The 13,143-nt window shown below is 37.5% G+C and overlaps 1 protein-coding gene across 2 annotated transcripts in view; it reads left to right on the top strand.

The window, feature by feature from the left end:
• Nucleotides 1–12,936, top strand: part of PARP8 (poly(ADP-ribose) polymerase family member 8) — a 112,449-nt gene extending 99,513 nt beyond the window's left edge. Inside the window, exons 18-27 of one of the 2 annotated variants that reach the window (XM_040090682.2) lie at nt 364–429; nt 1,735–1,802; nt 2,110–2,158; nt 2,878–2,990; nt 3,157–3,229; nt 4,139–4,208; nt 6,183–6,259; nt 7,238–7,307; nt 10,714–10,798; nt 11,430–12,936. In XM_040090682.2, the coding sequence (XP_039946616.1) occupies nt 364–429; nt 1,735–1,802; nt 2,110–2,158; nt 2,878–2,990; nt 3,157–3,229; nt 4,139–4,208; nt 6,183–6,259; nt 7,238–7,307; nt 10,714–10,798; nt 11,430–11,532 (774 nt within the window). In that variant the 3' untranslated portion in view covers nt 11,533–12,936. The remainder of the gene's footprint in view (nt 1–363; nt 430–1,734; nt 1,803–2,109; nt 2,159–2,877; nt 2,991–3,156; nt 3,230–4,138; nt 4,209–6,182; nt 6,260–7,237; nt 7,308–10,713; nt 10,799–11,429) is intronic. The other variant, XM_040090683.2, reaches the window with a different exon arrangement.
• Nucleotides 12,937–13,143: the final 207 nt, after the last annotated feature.

The following is a 13,143-nucleotide window of genomic DNA, read 5'->3' as shown; positions in this document are numbered from 1 at the left end:
AGCACATCTGTCTATAGGCATTTTATTTAAAATCTGTTTGGGTCATTCATGAGCATGTCATCCAAATAGCTGTGTTTAGTTACAAACATTTGGTTTTAAATGTGCTGATTTTTGGAGTGTTTTGGAGATCCCAGTGAAGTTCAAAGAGGAAAGAGCTTAATATTTTTTTAAGGAATCTTTCTGGATGATGAATGAGAGTCTGTGTACGAGGTAGAAGAAAGCTAATGGTTAGAAATGTTTGAAAGAACTGATTTGCCCAACCTTTCTCCTAGCTTTGGTTTTATAACACTCAAGGAATTCAGGTTTTTTAGAGCCAAAGTCTAATGTTCTTTGAATTTATTTGTGTATTTTATGCCACATCAGAAGAAGAACTATGACCGAGTCATGAAAGCATTGGATAGTATCACTTCCATCAGAGAGATGACACAGGTAAATTTAAAAATATCTACTTAACTTTATCACTGTTTCTAGAACTCAAAAGATGTTTTTATTGCCTGCCTATGATGGGTGGGGAAGTCAATAGTATCAACTCTCTCCTATACAACTGTAATGATACTGAAATGTTTATTCAAAATAAAAAACCTGTCCCTGAGGCCAGTTAAATAAAAGTAATGAAGTAGAACTCAGGTCTTTTGAAGTTTAAATATGAGATAATAACAGCAGAATGAGACATTGTAATGAGGTGATCACCAACTGCTGCATTTCTGGAAATATCAAAGCCAGAGACCTTTACTTCCAAAGCACAAGAAATTGATCTTGTGTCAGTGTTCTGAAGGGTATTCCGAATGACAGGATATTTATTTCCATTATAGCAAAATTCTCGATCAACTAAGTATATCTGGGGACTTGGAAGGTTGTGTCTCTTGGGTTTGCTTTAATATTATTTCACATGGCATATATGATGGTCATATTTCTATTTATTTTTATGCTCCTTTCCGAAACAACCCAGCTGATTATAATTTGTTGTTTAAATCTCTTCCATATATCTTGCTTTTCTAACTGCTGTATAAATGTATCCTCACAACGGTTTTCAATCTTGCTCTGGCTATTCATTCACAAAATACTTTGGGATTCTTGAGTGAAGAATGTATATAGAGGAATAAAATAAATTGAAAATTAAAATTCACATTTATTTGTTAATTCGTGTAACATTGTGTAAAAATTTTAAAAATCAGGTGTTTCTGTGATTTCTTATGATGTCTTTTAAAAATAAAAAATAATTACCATTCTGGGTTTTTTAAATGTTTAAACAATTCTGTTCTAATGAACAGAATTTAAAGGGATTTTTTGCATTGTGATTTTCAAAGAAATCAAGAATGGTTTTCAAAGAAAATATAATATGACATGGTTTTTGTACCTTGATACAGTGAAAAATATTGAAGCAGATTATTACGGGTTTCTTTGAGAGACTTTTGTGAAATTCCAGTCCAATTTCTTAATCAAGAGCTGCACAAAAATAGATGTTTTCTGCTGTTCTCCCCGAGATCACTAATGTTTGCCATAATATAGTCATTTTGATGCTAATTATATGCATATTGTCTTACTCCGGGGAAAATAATTGCTATATTAATTCTTGTTGTCAAAACACATTTAAAGCTCGACTGTGCTGTATATCAGTGAAGCTGTGATTTATACCTAATAATGAGTCCCATGTATTCATTTCAATAGATGAAATCATGGGCAATGTGACATATAAAATTCAACCTAGAAATAACATAATTAACTCTTTTCTAGGCACCTTACTTGGAAATAAAGAAGCAGATGGACAAACAAGACCCGCTTGCACATCCTCTTCTACAATGGTATGAAGTTGATTCAAATGAGATAATAATAATAATTATTGAAGTATCATTGTAATGAATAATCACTTGACCAGTGCAATGTGATATAAGGTCAGCCTAATAATTAACACTGATATTTTCAACTGCAGCAACTGTTTCTGAACCTCCTCTGGGTCCTCTGATCTCATTTTCTGGCTAAGGTTTGGCCTACTTCCATCTGATAGGTTTAGAGGCCTGCAGCTGGGTGCTTTGTGATGGACATCCATAATACATTTTTAAGAAGTTAGGTTTGGTTACCGCATCTAATACATCTGTTTCTTTTTTTTAGGGTTATTTCTAGTAATAGATCACATATTGTGAAGCTACCGGTGAATAGGGTAAGTGTCTGAGGGTTTTCTTATTATTTTCTGATTTTTTATGGCTTGTATTAGCATTTTAGGTAGGAGTTTACCAGCAAAACATAGGTGTCTGCATTCAAACTAATTGCATGGACTCCTTCAGTAGACAAGGTGGCTTGAGGTCATGATTTTTAGAAACTTGAGTATGTGAAATAGGTCAAGGGAATATTGATAATAAAAAAACCTGTTTGAGGTCAGTAGCTCGAATTCAGGTGTCTGCCTTGTAATCATCTGAGATTTGGTAAGAAAAACATCAGTTTTTGTTTTGTTACCATATCAAATAGATGCAGAATTGTTCAGAAAGCAGTGCACACAATCGTGATGTACCAGGAGATGTACATATAAGCAGCCTCTTATTAAGGGTGCAATAATATGCAGCCTTCCAAATAACCTTAATTCAAAGTCAGCTCTGATCAGGATACTATGATGAAATTGTTCAGTTTAATTTCTAGAGCTATTCTAAATTTATATCAAGTTTCAAATGTTTCCATATGTTTCATAAACTGAAAGTAATTTTTATTATTTGATTTTGGCTTGAAACTGGAAGTGAGAACACTTTCAACTTAGTTCATGTAGTTATTTAGATGCAGTCATGTATTGTGTGGAAAAGCATGATATCTTAAGGATTGCTACCAGAGAATTACAGTACTTTTATATTAATCAACTTATCTTCACATGTTCACTCTTACATTTTACAGCAACTAAAGTTTATGCACACTCCCCACCAGTTCCTTCTTCTCAGCAGTCCACCAGCCAAAGAATCCAATTTCCGAGCTGCTAAAAATCTCTACGGAAGTACCTTTGCATTTCAGTGAGTACATATATTCGTAATAACCAAGGGTTATTGAAATGCCATGCTATTTTTTGCTTCTGGCATTTGAGGTTTGCAGCTGTGAATCTACTGTTTTAAAGGATTTCTGATGTCATTTTGCGTTTCACACTGTGAATTTTACCGCTTTCTTTTTCATTTTATTCAGTGGTTCACACATTGAAAATTGGCATTCCATCCTGAGGAACGGCTTAGTTGTTGCTTCCAATACGAGGCTGCAGGTAAATAGACAAAAGAGATTTTAGCCAACTTGTGCATGTTTGGTTACATACTAGCTTTGTTGAGTTTTCAGGGAGTTTTATTTTGGTAGCCATATAGCTGGAAAAAGGGATGATCTCAAATTCTTCTTTCCTGGGGAAAGTGCTTTTCTGATGCAATCAAGATGAAGTAATGTCTCTGCTAAAACGCCTAGAAAATCCCTTTGTGGGAGTGAGTGTTTCAGTTTTCTGTTGCAGAGCAGCACCTCCAGGAGGCTTCGCTCAGTACTGCTTAAAAGCATCCGCAAGTGAAAGAGCTGCCTAAACTGTCTCCGTGCTATAGGATCCTGAAACGTGATAGAGTTACGGACACTGGGCTTGCAGCACTTTCTCTGCCTCTCTGATTTCTTTGGGAATGGAAGCATGGAGTGTGCTGGCCAGAAGGGATCTAGTGCAAAGTTCTCAGACTAAATCATCAGGAGATCACTTTTCCAGAGCAAAGCAGGCACTACGGAGGGACTGAGGATCTCTAATGCAGAATATTTTAGCGTTGTGGTTTTGGCAGCTCTCCCCAGAGCTGTGTCCATGATCCAGGGCATATTTGGTCATATATAGAAATACTCTTTGTAGGCATACTCCCTACTAATATTAGATTTAAAAACAGAAACCACAATTTTTTACGTAAATCTTATGTCAAATTTCATTTGGCCATGGTTTCCAGGATATATCTATATAAGTCTAGACATATCTAGAGATATACATATTAGTTTTTTACTCAGGGCATGATTTTTTTAAAGATTTCTTTCAACACTGTTATTTACGGAGCAACAAATTAGTAGGGTGGGCAAATGTGTTATGACCTGTTCCTGTAATTATTATTATTTTGTCCAGGTAACCAAATTAATGCTGAGTAATCACTCTGTTCTTTTTCAGCTCCATGGTGCAATGTTTGGAAGTGGAATCTACCTTAGTCCATTGTCAAGCATATCATTTGGTTACTCAGGTGATATTTATAAATCACTCTAAAGTTGGAGAAGTATAGGGGTGTATCTTATTCTACTGCTTTTCTTATAGCTTCACTGTTTAAAACATTGTATTCAATTTAATTTTTTAACTGTGATTTAATTTATCAAAAAAATAGGATTCTTCTTTTATGTAAATAATAAGAGATTAGAAAATTCCCATGTTAAACACTGTCCTTATTTTCAAGGTGCTTAGAATCCTTAAACTGTGCTTGAAGTAAATATTAGCTAATACTGAATGCTCTGTGTAGTAGAGCACATCTTGATGACTCAGCTGAAATCCAGCTTTGTGATTTTTGTCAATACCTGCCTAAGTCCATCTAACTTCACCTATGAATTCATGGTCTTTTATGACTTGATCTGACAGAACAAGTATTGATCAATAGATTGTTGTTCAACCCTATATATTTAAGAGTATTCCCAAGTATCACCATGTCAGGATTACATAGAAAGCACAGTTTAGCGTGTTTATTTTAGCCTGAGAAGAAGGAACGTAATCTGTCCCACTAGTGAATCCTAAAGTGGGTTGTGCAGAGTTTTCCATGTAAGAATTAAATAATAGACAAAAGCACATTAAAAACAAGACACATGGATGTGTACATTGAGAAATCAAAGGGATTTTAAAATAGGGTGACTTTCTTCTTTAGGTATGTGGTATTTACCGTTTCCTAAGATATGAAAGTGGGGGTGTATAGTTTAATGTGTGTTTGTGTGCATGTAGATGATTCTGAGAGTTTTAGTTTGCTTTCTGATCCTCAGCATTTCTAGGTCATTTTTAGGAGCTTAACTTTTTGACCTGTTATCTGAGGAACTTCAACATCAGTTATCTCTAGATGCACTTTTAACTTTTCAGAGATTACATGAGTATGAGGGCTTTTTAAGTCTCACTAAATGTGCTCATAGAAGTATCATTATATAACAAAATGTCTGTCTTTTTGGAGAATACTGCTTTGTCAACTTCAATGTGTTACTGCTTCCCTGCCTGTCTTGGTCCTTTCCATCCTGTCTTCTCCAGTGTTCCACTGAAGTGCGTAATCCTTGATGCCAATAAAAAACATGAAGGAGTCTTACACATTCTGTTCCTTCAAGGAGTTAGACTTCCCCATAATTCTGTTGGATTTGCAAAGTGAAAATGATGGAAGTGTTCAAGTTCAGGTTAGATGGGGCTCAGAGCAACCAGGTCTAGTGGAAGGTGTCATGTCACCACCCATGGCAGTAGGGTTGGGACAAGATGATCTTTAAAGTCCCTTCCAACCCAAACCATTCCGTGATTCTGTGAAATGCAGGATGCTGGAAACTCAAGGAAGCCTATAGCATCATGCAAAACAGGAATTTTGTATAAACCAACACGAGGTATATGGATGAGATCTAAGGCACAAATGTTTCAGTTTCTGAGATGGTATTGGATGAAATGTGACTGACAATTCAATATTTTATGCGTAGATAAAGGGATCAAGCCGAGGTAGATTTCAAAACTTAAGTTGACTACTCATTCAAATTAATTAGACTTTTAATAAATTCCATAAAGTGCTAAAGATGAATATCTAAACTTCTCTCTCTCGTGATTTTTGCTTTCCCATCCATAGTAAATCAGACTTTTATTTCAGTGTGAATAGGGTCAAGTAGCCTGAAGACATCCTGGCCTACAACCCTGTTAAGCTGCCACATAAGAATATTCCTGATCTAAATTCGGTGGTATTTAAGCTCAGGTTTATCTGCTTTTGCAACTACTTTATGCTAACTTGATTTCACTAAAGTCTTTGCAATACATGCAGAGGTACCTGTAATTTACAGGATTTGCATTGCGATATTCTGTGATGGAGTTAAACTAGCTTTTTGAGTGCCATGCAAAAGACAGTGATTCCCACTGTGCTACCTCTTCCATTCTCATACTTAACGCTGCTTTTTATGGTATTTATAGGCCAGGGTATCTTACATGATTTTAATATTCCTAGGGATGAACAAGAAGCAGCAGAAGGTGTCAGCTAAAGATGAACCAGCTTCAAGCAGTAAGGGCAGTAATACATCACAGGTATGGCACATCAATGGTCTCTGGAAGATTTGTGAGGTTTATTATTGGGAACTCAGTAGCTGAAAGAGAGGTAATATTTCCTTTGTGCAAGTTACCAGTGTTACTGCATTGAATGAAATCAACAGCTTCAGAGACTACAAATATCAAATACAGCCCAACTGCTCTAGTAAAAATTTACGGAGCCTATTGCAGATCTTGTGTCATTCTTTTCCAAGCAGAAGAATTAGGGAGAGAATGAAGATGAAATACAGGTTGCATTATGACCCCTAGCAACCCCTTACCTTCTGAGTTTTAGACTTCCAGAACAATGATGCAAAAGAAATTGAGAATGGTTATTACTGGGAAATGAGCAGCATTTAATTTATAGCAAATAATTTTTTTCCTTTTCACAAATTTTACATGTTGAACCATTACAATTCTGCTGTATCTAAAGCAAACTCACAACATCTCTGCACAGGGCTAAATTTCAAGAAAGAAACCTTGTATCTGTTTCCATGATTTGTACGTAGAAATTACAGAATAATCTGGCTTTGACGATAATCTTTTTGAAGATTCTACTGGCATGTCCCAGTAGAAGCTCTCAGAAGTAGGAAGGCAAATAAAATATCAGGGGAGTGACTAAAAAATTAGGGACTAAGTTCACCTTTCTTTTCCATTTTTTTTTCTGATATCAGTTTGTTTGTCAGTAACACTGATATTTCTGATAATATTTTTAGTTTTGCAAATAATTAGGGACTTTTGGATATTATTTTTCCAGATAAAGGAGTTCAAATCTCTCCTACAATAACGCAAATAAATAGTAGGGGTCTTTTTGTAAATTTTATTACGTTTAGAAATAAAATAGATACCTTATAGAAATACTGCCTCTACCTTTGTTCATTAATAGACCACTGAAAATAGCAGCTGTCTCCTTTGTTGCTTTTTGACTCTGTTTGTTTTACTGCACTAATTCTATTTTCTCACCTTTTTACGTCTCAGTCACAGAAGAAAGGACAGCAGTCACAATTTTTGCAAAGCCGTAACTTAAAATGCATAGCCTTATGTGAAGGTAAGCTGAAAGCCCTTGTGAAGCTGTTTCAGTCGTGGCCACGGGATGCACAGTGCACAGGGTGCAGATCAGTGGCAGCTTTAGTTGGTTGTTTAGGTAAGAAACTACTGATAGGTGTAGGAGTACCTGCTCCACAGCTAACCTTTATGCTTCAGTAAGAACATTTCCCCTCTTTGAACAGAACCTGTAGCAAATGCTGAATTGTCATGGAGTATCATATACACATAAGTGACTGATCGTCTGGTCTGTTTTTCAAACGTGATTCTCTTCCTAAGCCATCAAGAAAACAAAGTCATGTCCTTCATTTGAAGCACTGACTTCTGGCAAGCTCTTGACTAATGCTTTAAACACACAAAAGTCAGGAAAAAAACACATTTCATATATAATTCTCAAATAATTTTCCACTGTTCAAACAAGCATACTGGTCATCTGGCAACTAGTATGTTCTCTTTGTTTGCTTCAGAAATTTGGGGAAATTAAAATCTAATGCTTGAGTACAATCATTCTCGAAAGAATTGGCTATTTATTCTTTTAACATCTAGTGAAACTTCTGTGGGTTTTGAGAACAGATTGTGACATTTGAATAAAAAGTGCACCTGTAGTTAGGCACTAGTCATTAGCTCCCAATTTGCCTACAATTTGGAGCATTTCTTTGTTTTAAAAAGTGAAAATTAAGACAGAAGGTGGAAAATGTGCTATTTCAAAATAGACGCTTTCAGCTGTACATAAGGATCTGTCAGTCAACATGAAAAATGCAATTTGAACTGTACAGAAAAATACAGAAATTTAGTTCTAAAACTTCCATAAGGAACAAAATTAATTACTTGGCCTTTAATGCCTGAATTTTTAAATGTAAATTACATCTTTCACAAGGACTTTTTCATCCATTGTTCTTTCCTTGCATTTATTAACGGATTACCAATTTTGTAAGAGTGAATTTTAAATATTTGGTAAAATACATTTTGCAGCTTTCATATTCACTTCATTTCTCTGTCTAGAGAAGGTGGTTTAGGGGAGATGTTTAATAAAGATTTTATGTAAAATTAATTACAAGAAACTTTTGTTAAAAATTGCAATTCATGAAAGAAATAGTATCAAGATTGAATATGCATGCAGTTACATTAGTGTTAGAATAAAATAAACCAGGCTGTTTCAGTTGTAAGGGACCTACAACTGTCACCCAAGTCTAATCCTGACCGATTCAGGGCTGCCCAAACATTAAGGTATGTCAGTAAGAGCATCGTTTAAACGTATCTTAAACACTGAGAGGTTGGGCACAGCAACCCCTCTGTAGGAAGCTTGTTCCAGGGTTTAACCAGCTGTTATGGTTCAACCCCAGCCAGCAGCCAAGACACACACAGCCACTCACTCACTTTCCCCCAGCAGGGCTGGGGAGAGAGTCCAAAAGGTAGAAGCCAGAAAGTTCATGAGTTGAGATAAAGACAGCTTAATAGCAAAAGCAAGAGCCCTGTGCGCAAGCAAAGCAAAACAAGAAATTAATTCACTGCTTCCAACGGGCAGGCAGCTCTTCAGCCATCTCCAGGAGAGCCCAGCCCCATCACATGCAGAGTCACTTGGGAAGTCCAACACCATGACTCCAAATGTACCTCCCTTCCCTCCTTCTTTCCCCCTCTTTATATACTGCCCATGATGTCACATGGTCTGGAATATCCCTTTGGTCAGTTGGGGTCACCTGTCCTGCTTGTGTCTCCTCCCAGCCTCCCGTGAATCCCCAGCTTTCTTGGAGTGTGGCAGTACAAGAACCAGAAAAGGCCTTGGCTGGCTCTGTGAGTCCTGCTCAGCAATAACAAAAACATCTCTATGCTATCAACCTTGTGCTCAGCACAGTCCAAAAACTGCCCCATGCCAACCACTGAGGAGAAAATTAACTCTACCCCAGTCTAACCCAGCATACCACCCTCTCAGTAAAAAAAATGCTTCAAAATGTCCAGTCTAAATGTCCTCTTCCCGCACAGCTTTGAATCATTCCCTCACATCCTGTCACTGCATGCCGGGGAGAGGTGCTCGGCACCTCCCTGTGTCCTTCCTCTCCTCAGGAAGCTGCAGAGCGGGGTGAGGTCAGCCTCCTTCTCGCAAAACTAGACAAGCCAAATCCCTCCATTAGTCTCCAGGACACGTTTTCCAGCCCTCCCACCAGCTCCGTTTCCCTCCTCAGGATGCACTGAAGGACCTTCCCGCCCCTCACCCGCGGGCCCGGCAGGGCCCAGGTCGAGGCCGCTGCAGGCTGAGCCCGGCGGTGCCGTGCCCTGTGCGGGCCGGCGGTGCCGTGCTCGGAGCTCTGGGATGGGCTTTGTCCTCGGGGCTGCCCGGGCCCTGCTGACCCACACTGAGCCCAGCACCGGCCAGCCCCATCTCCCTCTGCACCTGTCCAGCCGCTCCTCTCCCATTTTATCCCTGTGCCCGGTGTTACTCCATCCCAAGGTGAGGACTTAGCATTTGGACTTGTAAAATCCCCCCCATATAAGATCCCTCTGCAAAGGCCTCCTGTCCTTCAAAAGAATCCATAGCACCTCCCAGTCTGGACCAGCAGACTTTCTACTGGTGCATTCACCTGCTGCATCCCGATGGTGGATAAATCCCCAGAACAGAACTGGCCCTGGAATGGAGCCCCGAGGAACACCACTGGTGTGACCAGTCACCAACCAGGTGTTGCTCCATTCACCACAATCCTTTGGGTTCAGTCCCTCAGGCAGTTCTTCACCCGCCACACCATGACCCTGCTCATCCCACAGCTCAGAAGCTTGTCCAGAAGGATGTTCTTCAAATGCATTTAGACATCTTCAAATGCAGATTGATGGTATAGCTTCTAGTTAGCAATAAAAAGCTTTCTTTCCTGTATTGTTCTCATTCTGCTGGTAAACAGCCTGTCATCAAATACACAGAGCAAGTTTTGGCAAGCTTTTTGAATGTATTGAGTCATAATTGCTACTTGTTTTAGATACTTGGTTGTATTACACATCCCAAATTCACCATATAGCAGTTTCAGGCTTTGTCATAATCATCTTGGTTTTGGATCAGCCATCACCAAACACAAATATCTGTTCCAAATGCTGATTTGATGTCTCAGACCCTCCTTAACAGCCCTATGGCTTTTTAAATTCCGTTTTTAATAAATGCATTTTTTAAGCTTTCATTCCATTTAACAACTTGCTCCCATACATCAAGCATCTGTGTTTTTAGAAAAGTGTATTTTGGAAACAAGAATCAAGTTCATCTCCCTTTTTGTGCTAGCAGCCAACTCAAAATCTGCACTGCAGCACAGACATGTAGAGTAAAGCTGCACATTTCCAAAAGAGTATTTAAAATGTGTAAAACCCAAAATCTTTCAGAGCAGTGTTTTCCAGGCATGTTTTCATCACTATGAAATTTATTCTTTCTCTGATAGTGATAACCTCACCTGATCTGCACAAACATGGGGAGATATGGGTAGTTCCCAACACGGATCACGTGTGTACAAGATTTTTCTTTGTGTGAGTACAAAGCTTCTCTTCACATTCAACTTCGTACTAGACCTTTTTCTTATGTTCCCTCCAATAGTTGCGTAAGTAGATAAAAGACATTTCTTCCTAATTCTCTTCAGTATTCCTTCATTTTTTATCTTTCGCTGTACTAAATTGTGCTAGAAATGTATGGATAAGCTAGTGTCAAAGGTTTAGTAGATGTCTTGTTTTATTACAAATTAACAGAGAGTTCATGATTTTTCCTATTCAATGGCATTACTTCGTGTTATAGTAAGTCTGTCCCTGTATTGTGAAACATAATTTCTATTTGACTGTGTGTATTTAGGCTGAGGAATTCATTAAAGGCTCCCTGTCTGTGCTGTGAGCATTTCCCCCTTTCACCAAACACTTGTCCCCTTTGGGTCCTAGTGCCTTATTCAGCCTCAGGGTTTCAGTGACAACAGCAACCTTACCACCTCCCGCTCCAGAGTTCAGGATCTGTACATAAAGATGAAGCACAGCAGAGCACTTCAGTAGAAACATGTTAACTTATGGAATAAGCACTTAAAGAACAAGAGGTTTTGATGTTTTTACATAGATTAATAAAACACTAATATGTTATTATTTACTGTACCTTTTTTTTTTTTTTTTTTTTTTTTAGTTATGAAGATGGTCAAGTGGGTGATACAAGTATAAATACACAGGAACCAAACATTCATAAAGAGATTCTTCGAGTCATTGGCAATCAAACTGCTACTGGTTAAAAGGACCACTCTTATTTAATTGATGTGAAGCCTTCCTCAGTCTCAAAGCTGGATTTTGAACTGAAGAAGATGCAAAAAACTAATTTATTATTACTACACTAAGCAAATTAACCATTTGAATACTTACTGTTTTCTTACTTAGTATTTCGTATCTCATCAAAATACCTGAGATGGTATCAATTAGCAACTGTAGGGGTGCAAAGTCTATTATTATACTAAAACAATTAATAATTAAACAGGCATTTGAGTTGCTCACAATAAACAGACATTAAAAAGGACTTTTGTGCTGATATTTTTATACTAAACTTCAATTGGAAGTTTTAGTACTGTATACTGGTATTTTAAATTTAGAATGACTGAATTACAAGTAAGAGAAGATTTTATAGCGGAGCACCTGTATTATGCAGGATACTTTGCAATAAGTAAAATATTCTCGTATTAAAACACAATAAAAGGTTGTATGGAACATGTAAAATTGAAGAGATTGGTTACCTGCAGCTATCTTTGATTCTCTTTATTTTACACAAATGCAGTTAGCATTTAGACTCGAAGGTGAAAACAACAATGCATTTTTTTATTTACTGAGTGAAACAAAGCAAAATGAATGTGATGTTATATGTTCAGCTTTCTTTATCTTCTCTGGAACACTGTCCTACCCATTAAGCAGCTCAATTGCATTTTTTTTTATTAAACAAGCCTAGGAACACCTGGAAAACCTAAAGCTGTTAATTTCCTTTTTAGAATTTTCGTTTTTATATACTAGATTTTACAATTTCATTAGATCAACAAAGTTTTTTAATGTTTGCATCTTAACTGCAGTAATCTTCAGTGAAACTGCTCTGTGATGAAATTTATCCACATATTTTAAAGTTTGTGCTGAGTTAAGGCTTTTACATGGTTGAGTTAATTGTTGGTGCATCAGAAAATATATACAAATGCAAAACTCTACTGATTTTGTCTTGGTAAAATAGTTTCATTAATTAATTTCTACGCCATAAGAAATCAATTTAAATATCTCTCTTTTAAATTAACAACTGTTTTTTCCAAGTGAGTAGGATGGCAACACAGATAGAGAAGGGTCCAGTCTCCAAGACAAAAAGCATACCCTGTGCCCTGGTGAATGCCCTTGGCAGCCCTCATGGTGGCTATCCTGAAGCATCAATCACACCCTTGAATGTGGAGAGCAGTTCAACTTACCCATCTGAGCAACTACTACAAGCCACCTCAGAAAGCAAAAACAGACTGAAACTTCTCTTATGTTACTTTCATAATAAAGATACTAAAGCACCAATTAACAGCACAACAGAGCACAGGTGTGTTTGTTTCTTTTAAACAGAACTGAATTAGATATGCTGTAGTGGGTGATTCCTTCTTTCTCTTTCATGCTACACTCCTGTATTACTTGCTGCAGTTGAAGTGCCCTACAGATAAAATAGTCGTATTTGGCCTAGGAGCATATGCCTGGGGATGTATTTTAGCATTTCACACTTACTTGCTGTAGTTTTAGTTTTTCTGCGTTCATATCCAGTCTTGTAAAGCAAATTCTGCTTGCATATCCCCATTTTGCTATTAGTTCTATTGACTTGCACCCTCATTTGGTCGACCTCTAGA

Source organism: Hirundo rustica, chromosome Z (genome assembly GCF_015227805.2).
Source record: "Hirundo rustica isolate bHirRus1 chromosome Z, bHirRus1.pri.v3, whole genome shotgun sequence".
In the NCBI taxonomy this organism is placed as follows: Eukaryota; Metazoa; Chordata; class Aves; order Passeriformes; family Hirundinidae; genus Hirundo; species Hirundo rustica.
The sequence above is the reverse complement of the archived record's forward strand: the minus strand, read 5'-3'. Positions and strand labels throughout refer to the sequence as shown.